Raw genomic sequence first — 15,841 nt, 5'->3', positions numbered from 1 at the left:
CCTGGTCTCATAGAAGGGGACTGGGGGGATTATACCCTGGTCTCATAGAAGGGGACTGGGGGGATTATATCCTGGTCTCATAGCAGGGGACTGGGGGGATTATATCCTGGTCTCATAGCAGGGGACTGGGGGGATTATACCCTGGTCTCATAGAAGGGGACTGGGGGGATTATACCCTGGTCTTTTAGAAGGAGACTGGGGGGATTATACCCTGGTCTCATAGAAGGGGACTGGGGGGATTATACCCTGGTCTCATAGAAGGGGACTGGGGGGATTATACCCTGGTCTCATAGAAGGGGACTGGGGGGATTATACCCTGGTCTCATAGCAGGGGACTGGGGGGATTATACCCTGGTCTCATAGCAGGGGACTGGGGGGGATTATACCCTGGTCTCATAGCAGGGGACTGGGGGGATTATACCCTGGTCTCATAGAAGGGGACTGGGGGGATTATACCCTGGTCTCATAGAAGGGGACTGGGGGGATTATACCCTGGTCTCTTAGAAGGAGACTGGGAGATTATATCCTGGTCTCATAGAAGGGGACTGGTGAGATTATATCCTGGTGTCATAGAAGGGGACTGGGGGGATTATACCCTGGTCTCATAGAAGGGGACTGGGGGGATTATACCCTGGTCTCATAGAAGGGGACTGGGGGGATTATACCCTGGTCTCATAGAAGGGGACCGGGGGGATTATACCCTGGTCTCATAGAAGGGGACTGGGGGGATTATACCCTGGTCTCATAGAAGGGGACTGGGGGGATTATACCCTGGTCTCATAGAAGGGGACTGGGGGGATTATATCCTGGTCTCATAGAAGGGGACTGGGGGGATTATATCCTGGTCTCATAGAAGGGTACTGGGGGGATTATACCATTGTCTCTTAGAAGGGGACTGGGGGGATTATACCATTGTCTCATAGCAGGGGACTGGGGGGATTATACCATTGTCTCATAGAAGGGGACTGGGGGATTATACCATTGTCTCATAGAAGGGGACTGGGGGGATTATACCATTGTCTCATAGAAGGGGACTGGGGGGATTATACCATTGTCTCATAGAAGGGGACTGGGGGGATTATACCCTGGTCTCATAGAAGGGGACTGGGGGGATTATATCCTGGTCTCATAGAAGGGGACTGGGGGGATTATATCCTGGTCTCATAGAAGGAGACTGGGAGATTATATCCTGGTCTCATAGAGGGGGACTGGGGGGATTATACCCTGGTCTCTTAGAAGGAGACTGGGAGATTATATCCTGGTCTCATAGAAGGGGACTGGTGAGATTATATCCTGGTCTCATAGAAGGGGACTGGTGAGATTATATCCTGGTCTCATAGAAGGGGACTGGGGGGATTATACCATTGTCTCATAGAAGGGGACTGGGGGGATTATACCATTGTCTCATAGAAGGGGACTGGGGGGATTATACCATTGTCTCATAGCAGGGGACTGGGGGGATTATACCATTGTCTCATAGAAGGGGACTGGGGGATTATACCATTGTCTCATAGAAGGGGACTGGGGGGATTATACCATTGTCTCACAGAATGGGACTGGGGGGATTATACCATTGTCTCACAGAATGGGACTGGGGGGATTATACCATTGTCTCATAGAAGGGGACTGGGGGGATTATACCATTGTCTCATAGAAGGGGACTGGGGGGATTATACCATTGTCTCATAGAAGGGGACTGGGGGGATTATACCATTGTCTCATAGAAGGGGACTGGGGGGATTATACCATTGTCTCAAAGAGGGGACTGGGGGGATTATACCATTGTCTCATAGAAGGGGACTGGGGGATTATACCATTGTCTCATAGAAGGGGACTGGGGGGATCCTACCCTGATCTCTTAGAAGAGGACTGGGGGGATTATACCCTGGTATATTAGAAGGGGTCTGGGGGGGATTATATCCTGGTCTCATAGAAAGAGACAGGGAGATTATATCCTTGTCTCTTAGAAGGGGACTGGGGGGATTATACCCTGGTCTCATAGAAGGGGTCTGGGGGGATTATACCATTGTCTCAGAGAAGGGGACTGGGAGGGATTATACCCTGGTATCATAGAAGGGGACTGGGGGGGTTTATACCCTGGTATATTAGAAGGGGACTGGGGGGATTATATCCTGGTCTCATAGAAGGGGACTGGGGGGATTATACGATTGTCTCATAGCAGGGGACTGGGGGGATTATACCATGGTCTCTTAGAAGGGGATTTGGGGAGATTATATCCTGGTCTCTTAGAAGGGGACAGGGAGATTATATCCTGGTCTCTTAGAAGGGGACAGGGAGATTATATCCTGGTATTTTAGAAGGGGATTGAGAGATTATTTCCTGGTGTCTAATTAGGGGACAGGGAGATTATATCCTGGTCTCTTAGAAGGGGACAGGAAGATTATATCCTGGTATTTTAGAAAGGGACAGAGAGATTATATCCTGGTATTTTAAAAGGGGACTGGGAGTATGAGTGTGATTTCTTTTACACACTAAAGGATTGAACTCTGACCCTGTTAGGTCTTAATGTCTCCTCCAATCTCCTCCATACTTCATCCCTTTAGAAAGTAAGACCATAGAAATGGCATTATGTGCGTCCCAAATGGCACTATATCCCCCGTATAGTAGAGCTGGGAATTGCCAGGGTCCTCACGATATGATATTATCACGATACAGTAGGTGCAGATACGGCACAGAATAGAAAGAGGAGTGGGAGGCCCCGGTGCACAACTGAGCAAGAGGACCATTACATTAGAGTGTCTAGTTTGAGAAACAGACGCCTCACAAGTCCTCAACTGGCAGCTTCATTAAATATTACCCGCAAAACACCAGTCTTAATGTCAAAAGTGAAGAGGGGACTCCGGGATGCTGGCCTTCTAGGCAGAGTTCCTTTGTCCAGTGTCTGTGTTCTTTTGCCCATCTTAATCTTTTCTTTTTATTGGCCAGTCTGAGATATGGCTTTTTCTTTGCAACTCTGCCTCAAACTGGTTAGAGCCAGTTTGCGCTGTTCTGTGAAGGGAATAATACACAGCGTTGTACAAGATCTTCAGTTTCTTGGCAATTTCTCGCATGGAATAGCCTTCATTTCTCAGAATAAAAATAGACTGACGAGTTTCAGAAGAAAGTTCTTTATTTCTGGCCATTTTGAGTCTGTAATCCAACCCACAAATGCTGATGCTCCAGATACTCAACTAGTCTAAAGAAGACCAGTTTTATTGCTTCTTCAATCAGAACAACAGTTTTCAGCTGTGCTAACATAATTGCAAAAGGGTTTTCTAATGATCAATTAGCCTTTTAAAATGATAAACTTGGATTAGCTAACAACATGCCATTGGAACACAGGAGTGATGGTTGCTGATAATGGGCCTCTGTATGCCTATGTAGATATTCCATAAAAATGCTGCAGTTTCCAGCTACAATGGTCATTTACATCATTAACAATGTCTCCACTGTATTTCTGATCAATTTGATGTTATTTTAGTGGACAAAAGAAATGTGTCTTTCTTTCAAAAACAAGGACATTTCTAAGTGACCCCAAATCGATACTTGGAATCAAATATCAATATAACAATTATCCCAAAATAATATTGCGATATGTAACTATCCATTTTTTTCCCCCATCAGTAATATATAGTATAGTGCACTTTTTTGGACCTGGCCCTGCAATTTGGGATGCATCTAAGGCCTCTATACAAAAACATCCCCTGGAGGCCTCAAACGTACCTCTCTCCTCTCCTCTCCCCTCCCCTCTCCCCCCTCCCCTTCTTTCCTCTCCTCTCCTCCACTCCCCTTCCCTCCACTCCAGTCCCCTCCCCTCCCCTCCCCTCCACTCCACTCCACTCCTCTCCTCTCCTCTCCACTCCTCTCCTCTCCACTCCTCTCCTCTCCTCCCCTCTCCTCTCCTCTCCTCTCCTCTCCTCTCCTCTCCTCTCCCCTCCCCTCCCCTCCCCTCCTCTCCTCTGAGGCAGCTTAACTCAAAGCAGCCCATTTGTGTTCAGTCAGGGCTGTGTTTGAACCATACTGTAGCTGCATTGCATTTTAAAAGGGAAAGTTCAGGATTTTGGCAATGATGCGCTTTACCTACTTCACCAGAGTCAGATGAACTTATGGATACCATTTGTATGTATCTGCATCCAATATGAAGGAAAATAGAGGTAGTTTCGCTAGCCAATGCTAACTAGCATTAGTGCAATGATTGGAAGTCTGGAAGTCATCGGGAACAGCTATAGACTTCCAGTTATTGTGCTAACGCTACTTAGCAATTGCGCTAATGCTAGTTAGCACCTTCCTTCATACTGGATGAAGATACAGTACATAAAAATGGTATCCACAAATTCATCTGACTCTGGGGAAGTAGATAAAAGGGCCTCATTGCCAAAATCACGAACTATCGCTTAAAGCTACTGTCTCTTTCTGTAACTCTAGCTGTGACGAAGACCTGTCACATTACTCTGCAAATGAGATGCAGTTATTGAGGGAACACTTTGAAATAGCAGAGTCACCTAAATCACAGTTAAGCCCAGATAAAGTGAAGAAAAGTATAGGGCAGGGGTGTCAAACTCATTCCATGGAGGTCCTAGTGTCTGCAGGTTTTTGGGGTTTTTCCTTTTAATTAGGCCTCAGACAACCAGGTGAGGGGAGTTCCTTTCTAATTTGTGACCTTAATTTGTCAATCAAGTACAAGGGAAGAGCGACAACCCGCCGACACTCGGTCCTCCGTGGAATGAGTTTGACACCTGTGTTGTACAAAAAATAACATGACATCGTGGAGATCTTTATTCTTTACACATACTAGCCCTATAGGCTAAGCCAGTCACTCATCTGTAATTAAACGCAATACAGTAATAATTGTGATAAATGTGAAATGATAACTGTGAAGGTAAAGTACTTACATGGATCAGATTTGGAGAATGTGTGTTTGTCTAATAGATTCCTGAAAGAGAAGAAATTAGTCTGATTTAATATTTATGGCTCAGAGAGTGAGGTCATAATAGTTCATAAGGAGGTCATAAGAGTTCTAGAGGAGGTCATAAGAGGTAATAACAGGTCATGAGAGGAAATAACAGGTCGCAAGAGAGCTATTAACCATCAAGATATAGAAGATGTTTGTACCGTGTACTGTTTTGGCCTTGTATGTACTGAAATAATATATTTATTCCAATAGACTTTTATTTTACCAATAATCCCACTCAACTCAACTCAAAACACATATAACTACTTTTAAGTATAGCCTAGATTACAGTTTCCTTTCTTTTTAACGCAATACACACTGCTTCATCAAAACGTCTCCATATTGTAACATGGTTATTTACAACCAGGTGGTACACGCCATCCAAAATGTGACGATCGTTGTCGAAAAGAGGAGACCAAGGTGTAGCGTGGTAAGTGTTCATATTACTCTTTTATTTAACTCAGAACACTAAAACAAAATAATAAACAACAGAAAACGAACGTCACGTTCTGCAGGCTTACTGAGCTGTACAAAAACAAGATCCTACACTGAAGGAGGGGGAAAAAGGGCTGCCTAAGTATGATTCCCAATCAGAGACAACGATAGACAGCTGTCTCTGATTAGGAACCATACTCGGCTAAACACAAAGAAATAGAAAACATAAAATGGCATAGAATGCCCACCCCACATCACACCCTGACCTAACCCCAAAAAAAGAGAAAATAAACGGCAATCTAAGGTCAGGGCGTGACAACAATAAACTAACCATATCCCGTTGCCTTTATGTTTTCACTGCCAACATACAGTACTATATTGCACAGTAAATCTCCAGTTAGCTCCCAGGACACTGAGGAAGGACACTGAGGCAGAGGAGCCACAGCACAAAGCGACAGTAGGAGTCACAGTCATTATTGTCCAACTAAAGCCATCAACATGGCCAGTCCACACGTGTTCATTAGGAAAGCTGGTAATAAAGTGATTTTTAGAGCTCCCTCACACAACAGCTTCCATCCTGCTGGAGAGGATACAGACAGGGAGTGATTGGTACTTTTTTGATAACAGATGTCCCTAGTTATGGAAATTCACTTTTTTTTACTGGTTTATTCTGTCACATAACACTTCTCCAACTGCAGAGACTGGTGGATTCCAAAATACTACCCTATCTCCTATTTAGTGAACTACTTTTGACCAGGGTCCGTAGTGCTCTGGTCAAAGGTAGTGCACTAGATAGGGAATAGGGTGCCATTTGCGACATAAACACTGTCTCATTAGAATACCAATATATTCTACTGCATCAGACCTCTCTTTGATTTCCTGTTATAGAATATTAAGGTCAATAAATAACTCACAAGCAGCAAAGTGCAACAATGCCCATCCCATCTCTACATTTCTACAGGCCCTATAGGCTCACATTTCTACAGGCTCTACAGGCTCTACAGGCCCTATAGGCTCACATTTCTACAAGCCCAAAAGGCTCACATCTCTACAGGCTCTACAGGCTCTACATCTCTACAGGCTCTACATCTCAACAGGCTCTACATCTCTACGGGCTCTACATCTCTACATGCTCTACATCTCTATAGGCTCTTCATCTCCTCAGGCTCTACAGGCTCTACATCTCTATAGGCTCTACATCTCTACATGCTCTATATCTCTACAGGCTCTACATCTCTACAGGCCCTACATCTTTACATCTCAACATGCTCTACATCTCTACAGGCTCTACATCTCTACAGGCTCTACATCTCTATGGGCTCTACATCTCTACAGGCTCTACATCTCTACAGGCTCTACATATCTACATCTCTAAAGGATCTACATCTCTACACCTGTACAGGCTCTACATGTCTACATCTATATAGGCTCTACATCTCTACAGGCTCTAAATCTCTACAGGCTCTACAGGCTCTACAGGCTCTACAGGCTCTAATTCTCTACATGCTCTACATCTCTTCAGGCTCCACATCTCAACAGGCTCTACAACTCTACAGACTCTACTTCTCTACATCTCTACAACTCTACAGGCTCTACATCTCTACAACTCTACAGGCTCTACATCTCTACAACTCTACAACTCTACAGGCTCTACATCTCTACAGGCTCTTCACCTCTACAGGCTCGTCATCTCTACAGGCTCGTCATCTCTACAGGCTCTACATCTCTACAGGCTCTACATCTCTACATGCTCTATATCTCTATAGGCTCACATCTCTACAGGCTCTACAGGCTCTACATCTCAACAGGCTCTACATCTCTAAAGGCTCTACATCTCTACATCTCTACATGCTCCACATCTCTACACCTGTACAGGCTCTACATCTCTACATGCTCTATATCTCTATAGGCTCTACATCTCTACAGGCTCTACATCTCAACAAGCTCTACATCTCTACAGGCTCTACAGGCTCTACATCTCTATGGGCTCTACATCTCTACAGGCTCTACATATCTACAGGCTCTAAAGGCTCTACATCTCTACACCTGTACAGGCTCTACATATCTACATCTCTATAGGCTCTACATCTCTACAGGCTCTACATCTCTACAGACTCTACAGGCTCTACTTCTCTTCAGGCTCTACATCTCAACAGGCTTTACATCTCTACAGGCTCTACATCTCTACAGGCTCTACATCTCTACACCTGTACAGGCTCTATAGGCTCTACATCTCTTCAGGCTCTTCATCTCTACAGGCTCTACACCTCAACAGGCTCTACATCTCTACAGGGTCTATATCTCTACAGGCTCTACATCCCTATAGGCTCCTCATCTCTACAGGCTCTACACCTCAACAGGCTCTACATCTCTACAGGCTCTATATCTCTACAGGCTCTACATCTCAACAGGCTCTACATCTCTACAGGCTCTATATCTCTACAGGCTCTAAATCCCTATAGCCTCTTCATCTCTACAGGCTCTACATCTCTACACCTGTACAGGCTCTACAGGCTCTACATGCTCTACATCTCTACAGGCTCTACATCTCTACATGCTCTACATCTCTACAGGCTCTACATCTCTACAGGCTCTACATCTCTACATGCTCTTCATCTCAACAAGCTCTACATCTCAACAGGCTCTACAGGCTCCACAGGCTCTACATCTCTACAGGCTCTACATCTCTACAGGCTCTACATCTCTATGGGCTCTACATCTCTACGGGCTCTACATCTCTACATCTCTAAAGGCTCTACATCTCTACACCTGTACAGGCTCTACATCTCTACATCTTTACAGGCTCTACATCTCTACAGGCTCTACATCTCTACATGCTCTACATGCTCTACAGGCTCTTCAACTCTACAGGCTCTACAACTCTACAGGCTCTACATCTCTACAACTCTACAGGCTCTACATCTCTACAGGCTCTACATCTCTACAGGCTCTACTTCTCTACATCTCTACAGACTCTACATCTCTACAGGCTCTGCAGGCTCTACATCTCTACAGGCTCTACATTCCTACAGGCCCTAAAGGCTGAGGGGCAGTTCAATTAATACATACCAGACCCTCTGATTCAGTACAGGCATCAAGTCATCATTCATGACCCTAACCCAACCCTCTGATTCAGTACAGGCATCAAGTCATCATTCATGTACAATGTACAATTAATCAACGGCAGTTCAGTACATAGTAATCCATTACTGTGATGTTAGGGGAAGTGTGTATGTGTGTGTGTGTGTGTGTGTGTGTGTGTGTGTGTGTGTGTGTGATGCTATTATCATTGTTTATTGTAGGTTATTGTCAGCGGTTACCCTGCAGCTGACCTGACTACAGTCAGAACGTTGTCATAGTAATTATCATTGGAGAAAACAAAGCCATCTGTGTCAAACACACATACACACACTTGCACACATGCACACACACACACACACACACACATCTCGTCGCAACCACCTGGCTCTGTTCTGTTTTGTCTTCCATTAATCTAAACCAATTAGCTTGTCCGTCACCTTTACCGTGTCTGTCTAAATAGAACTTACAGAACCGTAGAGCATAGATAGTATTCCATTTCCTCATGTCACTAATTGCTAATTGGAGAGGTAAATTGCTCAAGTCTGGGTGGGTGTTGGGGTTTAACGTTATTGAGCCGGTCTGGGTGGGTGTTGGGGTTTAACGTTATTGAGCCGGTCTGGGTGGGTGTTGGGGTTTAACGTTATTGAGCCGGTCTGTGTGGGTGTTGGGGTTTAACGTTATTGAGCTGGTCTGTGTGGGTGTTGGGGTTTAACGTTATTGAGCCGGTCTGGGTGGGTGTTGGGGTTTAATGTTATTGAGCCAGTCTGGGTGGGTGTTGGGGTTTAACGTTATTGAGCCGGTCTGTGTGGGTGTTGGGGTTTAACATTATTGAGCCGGTCTGGGTGGGTGTTGGGGTTTAAAGTTATTGAGCCGGTCTGTGTGGGTGTTGGGGTTTAACGTTATTGAGCCGGTCTGGGTGGGTGTTGGGGTTTAAAGTTATTGAGCCGGTCTGTGTGGGTGTTGGGGTTTAATGTTATTGAGCCAGTCTGGGTGGGTGTTGGGGTTTAACGTTATTGAGCCGGTCTGGGTGGGTGTTGGGGTTTAAAGTTATTGAGCCGGTCTGTGTGGGTGTTGGGGTTTAACGTTATTGAGCCGGTCTGGGTGGGTGTTGGGGTTTAAAGTTATTGAGCCGGTCTGGGTGGGTGTTGGGGTTAACATTATTGAGCTGGTCCGGGTGGGTGTTGGGGTTTAACGTTATTGAGCCGGTCCATTCACATCGACGGGGCTGTAGTGGAGCGGGTCGAGAGGTTCAAGTTCCTCGGTGTCCACATCACTAAGGACCTATCATGGTCCAAATAAACCAACATAGTTGTGAAAAGGGCTCGACTGCACCTCTTCTTACTTATGCCACTGTTATGAATGTGTCATATACAACACTTCAAACTTATCTAACCAAGTAAATCCCATTGAGATGGGAGTAGCTTTTTTAAGGAAATCCTGAGTACAACAATAAGACGCAAGCAAAACGTCCAAATAAGGTGTGTTACCTGTTTATTTAACTGGTAACTAGTCTACGGGGGTTCTTTATGTAAATTAAGGTGGATCACATCAAAATTAAATAATTCCTCCCTTCGCAGGGTTTGATAATCAGCCTGGTGAACACTAGTCCCCTCTCACCGCCCTTCCCTAGTCCCTCCTTCTCTTCTCCCCAGTGCTCTCCCCTAGTCCCTCCTTCTCTTCCACTCTTCTCCCCAGTGCTCTCCCCTAGTCCCTCCTTCTCTTCCACTCTTCTCCCCAGTGCTCTCCTCTAGTCCCTCCTTCTCTTCCTCTCTTCTCCCCAGTGCTCTCCCCTAGTCCCTCCTTCTCTTCTCCCCAGTGCTCTCCCCTAGTCCCTCCTTCTCTTCCTCTCTTCTCCCCAGTGCTCTCCCCTAGTCCCTCCTTCTCTTCCTCTCTTCTCCCCAGTGCTCTCCCCTAGTCCCTCCTTCTCTTCCACTCTTCTCCCCAGTGCTCTCCCCTAGTCCCTCCTTCTCTTCCTCTCTTCTCCCCAGTGCTCTCCCCTAGTCCCTCCTTCTCTTCCTCTCTTCTCCCCAGTGCTCTACAGTCCCTCCTTCTCTTCCACTCTTCTCCCCAGTGCTCTACAGTCCCTCCTTCTCTTCCACTCTTCTCCCCAGTGCTCTACAGGAGTTGTCAGTAACCTAATTGGCACCTCCAAGAGGAAGCATCTATTTTGGTGAGTCCGTTTTAAATAGAATCTGCACGGCCAACTCTGCATGTGCTGCTGCTGAGAGTCCATCTCTTCTCTCATTGGTCCTATGGAAGTCACAGGAGGACAAATGGCATCGAGATGAAAATTCATTAAAAAGAAGGGAGGAGGAGGTGGTAAGGAAGCTCTAGAAATTGGTTGATTGATGGTTTTTGCGACTGCACTTGAAGAAACTTTCAAAGTTCTTGAAATTTTCCGTATTGACTGACCTTAATGTCTTAAAGTAATGATGGACTGTCATTTCTATTTGCTTATTTGAGCTGTTCTTGACATAATATGGACTTGGTCTTACCAAATATGGCTATCTTCTGTATACCAACCGTACCTTGTCACAAGTCAACTGATTGGCTAAAATGCATTAAGAAGGAAAGAAATTCCACAGGGTGGCCACTTTCAAGAATGTAAAATAAAAAATATATTTTGATTTGTTTAACACTTTTTTGGTTCTACATGATTCAATATGTGTTATTTCATAGTTTTAATGTTTTCACTATTATTCTACAATGTAGAAAACAGTAAAAGTAAAGAAAAACCCTGGAATGAGTAGGTGTGTCCAAACTTTTGACTGGTACTGTATATTTTTTAAAACCGAACCGACCACAAAAAAACACTAATTGCTACTGCCCTTAACCTTAATGGAAAATGGAGAAATATTCAACAATCCTCCTGCAAGTCATGCTCTAGTAAATTTGCTCACAGATACTCCTTCACATAGGTTTTTTATTCTCCAGATCTCCTGGCAGTAATCACCTATTCATGTCTACGTACTGTACTAAGTTTACATTTACATTTACATTTACGTCATTTAGCAGACGCTCTTATCCAGAGCGACTTACAAATTGGTGGATTCACCTTATGATATCTAGTGGAACAACCACTTTACAATAGTACATCTATATCTTTTTGGGGGGGGGGGTAGGGTGGGGGGGGTAGAAGGATTACTTTATCCTATCCCAGGTATTCCTTAAAAAGGTGGGGTTTCAGGTGTTTCCGAAAGGTAGTGATTGACTCCGCTGTCCTGGCGTCGTGAGGGAGCTTGTTCCACCATTGGGGTGCCAGAGCAGCGAACAGTTTTGACTGGGCTGAGCGGGAACTGTGCTTCCGCAGAGGTAGGGAGGCGAGCAGGCCAGAGGTGGATGAACGCAATGCCCTTGTTTGGGTGTAGGGACTTATCAGAGCCTGAAGGTACGGAGGTGCCGTTCCCCTCACAGCTCCGTAGGCAAGCACCATGGACTTGTAGCAGAGTTCACCGTCTTCTTGTCTACGTACTGCACTAAGTTCACCGTCTTCTTGTCTACGTACTGCACTAAGTTCACCGTCTTCTTGTCTACGTACTGCACTAAGTTCGCCGTCTTCTTGTCTACGTACTGCACTAAGTTCACCGTCTTCTTGTCTACGTACTGCACTAAGTTCGCCGTCTTCTTGTCTACGTACTGCACTAAGTTCACCGTCTTCTTGTCTACGTACTGCACTAAGTTCGCCGTCTTCTTGTCTACGTACTGCACTAAGTTCACCGTCTTCTTGTCTACGTACTGCACTAAGTTCACCGTCTTCTTGTCTACGTACTGCACTAAGTTCGCCGTCTTCTTGTCTACGTACTGCACTAAGTTCACCGTCTTCTTGTCTACGTACTGCACTAAGTTCACCGTCTTCTTGTCTACGTACTGCACTAAGTTCACCGTCTTCTTTTTTCACTGTCATCAGTGAGACTCAGTCTGCGTCCCAGATAGAACCTTATTCCCTACAGAGTGCACTACTTTTGACCAGAGCCCCAAGGAAAAGGGTGCCATTTTGGATGTAGACTCAGTTGATGGATAAATCTGAGTTTGGGGCTGGTTGTCTCTATAACATAACCCCTATATTCATTCCCCCATTATAAACAGAACCTAGCGGTTAAGAGCTGGTCGCAGTAACCAGATGGTCGCTGGTTCGAGTCCTCAAGCTGACGAGGGGGGAAAAAAAATCTGCCGTTCTGCACTTCAGCAAGGTAGTTAAACCCAACAACAACAGCTCCCCAGGAGTCGATGGCGTGGACGTGGATAAAGCCCCCCGCACTTCTCTGATTTAAATGCGGAAGACACATTTTGGTTGAATGCATTCAGTTGTGCAACTGACTAGGTATCCCCTTTCCCAATCTGATAGATCTGCGTTTGGTGGAGCCTGTGGCTGTCTCTATAACATAACCCCTATATTCACCCATTACAAACAGAACCAATCTGCTTCCTGTGTTAGCCATAGCTAAGCCCATCCATTGACCTTCATATGATGGTGGCGCCAGGTGTTTTTTTTCTCTCTGTCTGTTTAATTATTCAACCGTTCATTTTCAATGGGATTCAAGTCTGGGCTTTGGCTGGGCCACTCAAGGACTTTCACATTATTTTTCTCAAGCCATTCCAGTATTGCTTTGGCTGTATGCTTGGGGTCATGGTCCTGTTGAAATGTAAATCTTCGCCCTAGTTTAAGGTCGTTTGCACTCTGAAGCAGGTTCTCATCAAGGATGTTCCTGTATTTGGCTCCATTCATTGTTCCCTCTGTCCTTACCAGTGTCCCAGTCCCTTCCGCTGAAAAGCATCCCCCATAACATGACGCTGCCACCACCATGCTTCACGGTAGGGATGGTGTTAGGCGAGTGATGAGCTGTGCCTGTTTTTATTCAGGCCAAAGAGTTAAATTTTTGTCTGATCAGAGTCTTTCACGTGCCTTTTTTGCAAACTCCTTGCATGTGGTCATGTGCCTTTTTCTAAGGAGTTGCTTCTGTCTTATCACTCTCCCATAAAGCCCAGATTGGTTAAGTGCTGTAGTGACTGTTGTCCTTCTGGCAGGTTCTCCCATCTCAGCCAAGGTACTCTGTAGTTCTGTCAGAGTGGTCATTGTGTTCTTGGTCACCTCCCTGACCAAGGTAATTCTTGCCCGATTGCTCAGTTTGGTCGGAAGAAGCCTGGGTAGTTCCATCATTTTTTACAATTTCCGAATGATGAAGCCCATACAAAAACAGACTGCTGTTAGAGCGCAGTATAACTGCAGTACGCTGCAAATACTGCATCCAAAATAATATATACATATTTTTTTACTGCAGTAGTTTTGAAGTGTAACTGCAGTTACAGTGCAGTATAAATACAGTTGAACTGCAGTACACTGCAATTATTCCGCAATTACTGCGTCCAAATACCAAAGTCGACTGCAGTTACTGTACTTTTACTGCAGTTTCAAAACGGCAATCTTTTTTGTTGTTGTAAGGGAGACCCCTGTACTCTTGGAAACTTACAACACTTTAGACTTTTTTTGATATACCCTTTCCCAAGATATATCCCTCATCACAATTTTCTATCAGAGATCTACAGACAGTCCCTTGGACTTCATAGTATAGTTTCTGCTCTGACATGCACTGTCAACAGTGGGACCTTTATATAGACAGGTGTGTTGCTTTTTACATTACGTCCAAACAATTTAATTGGTCACAGGTGGACTCAAAAGGAAATTGGATGCACCTGAGCTCAAATTTGGAGCGTCATAGCAAAAGGGTGTAAATACTAGATATGTCTGTATTTAATTTTTCAATAAAGGTGAAAGATTTTCTAAAAACATGTTTCACTTTGTCATTATGGGTTATTGGGTTTAGATGGGTGAGGAAAACAAATCAATTTAATCTATTTTGAATTCAGGCTGGAACACAACAACATTTGGAATAAGTCAAGGGATAAAAATACTTTCTCTGCCTATTAGAACCTCCACAGAGTTACTTTCCACTTCGCTTAGCAGGAATTCACGCCAATTTCACCATGTCTCTGTCCTCTACGCCAGCTAAACACACAGACTGTCAATCTGACACATTTGGAATGGAGCCTACATATACACATGCGCAAGCAGGCACACACACACACACCACACACACACACACACACACACAGCAATTTACCTCCAGGAGTCTCTTGATATGCTGTGGCTATGCAGTATCTGATAAGGTTCAATTCTACGTCTGACAGAAAGGTTACTGACACTATCATGTCAACAACATCCAGTATATATATGACTGTTTGAGCCCTTCAGCTCTGCATGTCAGAGGGTAAGAGAGCTTCTGAGTTTAGTGCTCTGCTCACTGAACTCGTCACAACCATAACTGTCACACCATTCATACAGTTGAAGTCGGAAGTTTACATACACTTAGGTTGGAGTTGTTAAAACTAGTTTTTCAACCACTCCACCAAATTCTTATTAACAAATTATAGTTTTGGCAAGTCGGTTAGGACATCTACTTTGTGCATGACACAAGTCATTTTTCCAACAATTGTTTACAGACAGATTATTTCACTTATAATTCACTGTATCACAATTCCAGTGGGTCAGAAGTTTACATACACTAAGTTGACTGTGCCTTTAAACAGCTTGGAAAATTACAGAAAATGATGTCATGGCTTTAGAAGCTTCTGATAGGCTAATTGACATCATTTGAGTCAATTGGAGGTGTACCTGTGGATGTATTTCAAGGCCTACCTTCAAACTCAGTGCCTCTTAGCTTGGCATCATGGGAAAATCAAAGGAAAACAGCCAAGACCTCAGAAAAAAATGTGTAGACCTCCACAAGTCTGGTTCATCCTTGGGAGCAATTTCCAAACTCCTGAAGATACCCCGTTCATCTGTACAAACAATAGTACGCAAGTATAAACACCATGGGACTACGCAGCCATCATACCGCTCAGGAAGGAGACGCATTCTGTCTCCTAGAGATGAACGTACCTTGGTGCGAAAAGTGCAAATCAATCCCAGAACAACAGCAAAGGACCTTGTGAAGATGCTGAAGGAAACAGGTACAAAAGTATCTATATCCACAGTAAAACGAGTCCTATATCAACATAACCTGATCTATTCCTTGCTCAGCAAGGAAGAAGCCACTGCTCCAAAACCGCCATAAAAATGCCAGATTACGGTTTGCAACTGCACATGGGGACAAAGATCGTACTTTTTGGAAAATATCCTCTGGTCTGATGAAACAAAAATAGAACTGTTTGGCCATAACGACCATCATAATGTTTGGAGGAAATGGGGGAAGGCTTGCAAGCCGAAGAACTCCATCCCAACCGTGAAACACGGGGGTGGCATCATCATGTTGTGGGGGTGCTTTGCTGCAGGAAGGACTGGTGCACTTCACAAAATAGATGGCATCGTGAGGAAGG

At 44.7% G+C, this 15,841-nt stretch overlaps 1 protein-coding gene across 1 annotated transcript in view; it reads right to left on the bottom strand.

Annotated features, from left to right (window-relative positions):
* The window catches only part of LOC115166459 (copine-5), a 176,996-nt gene that overhangs the window by 143,668 nt on the left and 17,487 nt on the right, over positions 1-15,841 (bottom strand). The window contains exon 2 of the mRNA XM_029720358.1: positions 4,893-4,933. Within this exon, the coding sequence (XP_029576218.1) occupies positions 4,893-4,933 (41 nt within the window). The remainder of the gene's footprint in view (positions 1-4,892; positions 4,934-15,841) is intronic.

The sequence above is a fragment of the Salmo trutta genome, chromosome 28, assembly GCF_901001165.1.
Source record: "Salmo trutta chromosome 28, fSalTru1.1, whole genome shotgun sequence".
NCBI classification, from domain to species: Eukaryota; Metazoa; Chordata; class Actinopteri; order Salmoniformes; family Salmonidae; genus Salmo; species Salmo trutta.
The sequence above is the reverse complement of the archived record's forward strand: the minus strand, read 5'-3'. Positions and strand labels throughout refer to the sequence as shown.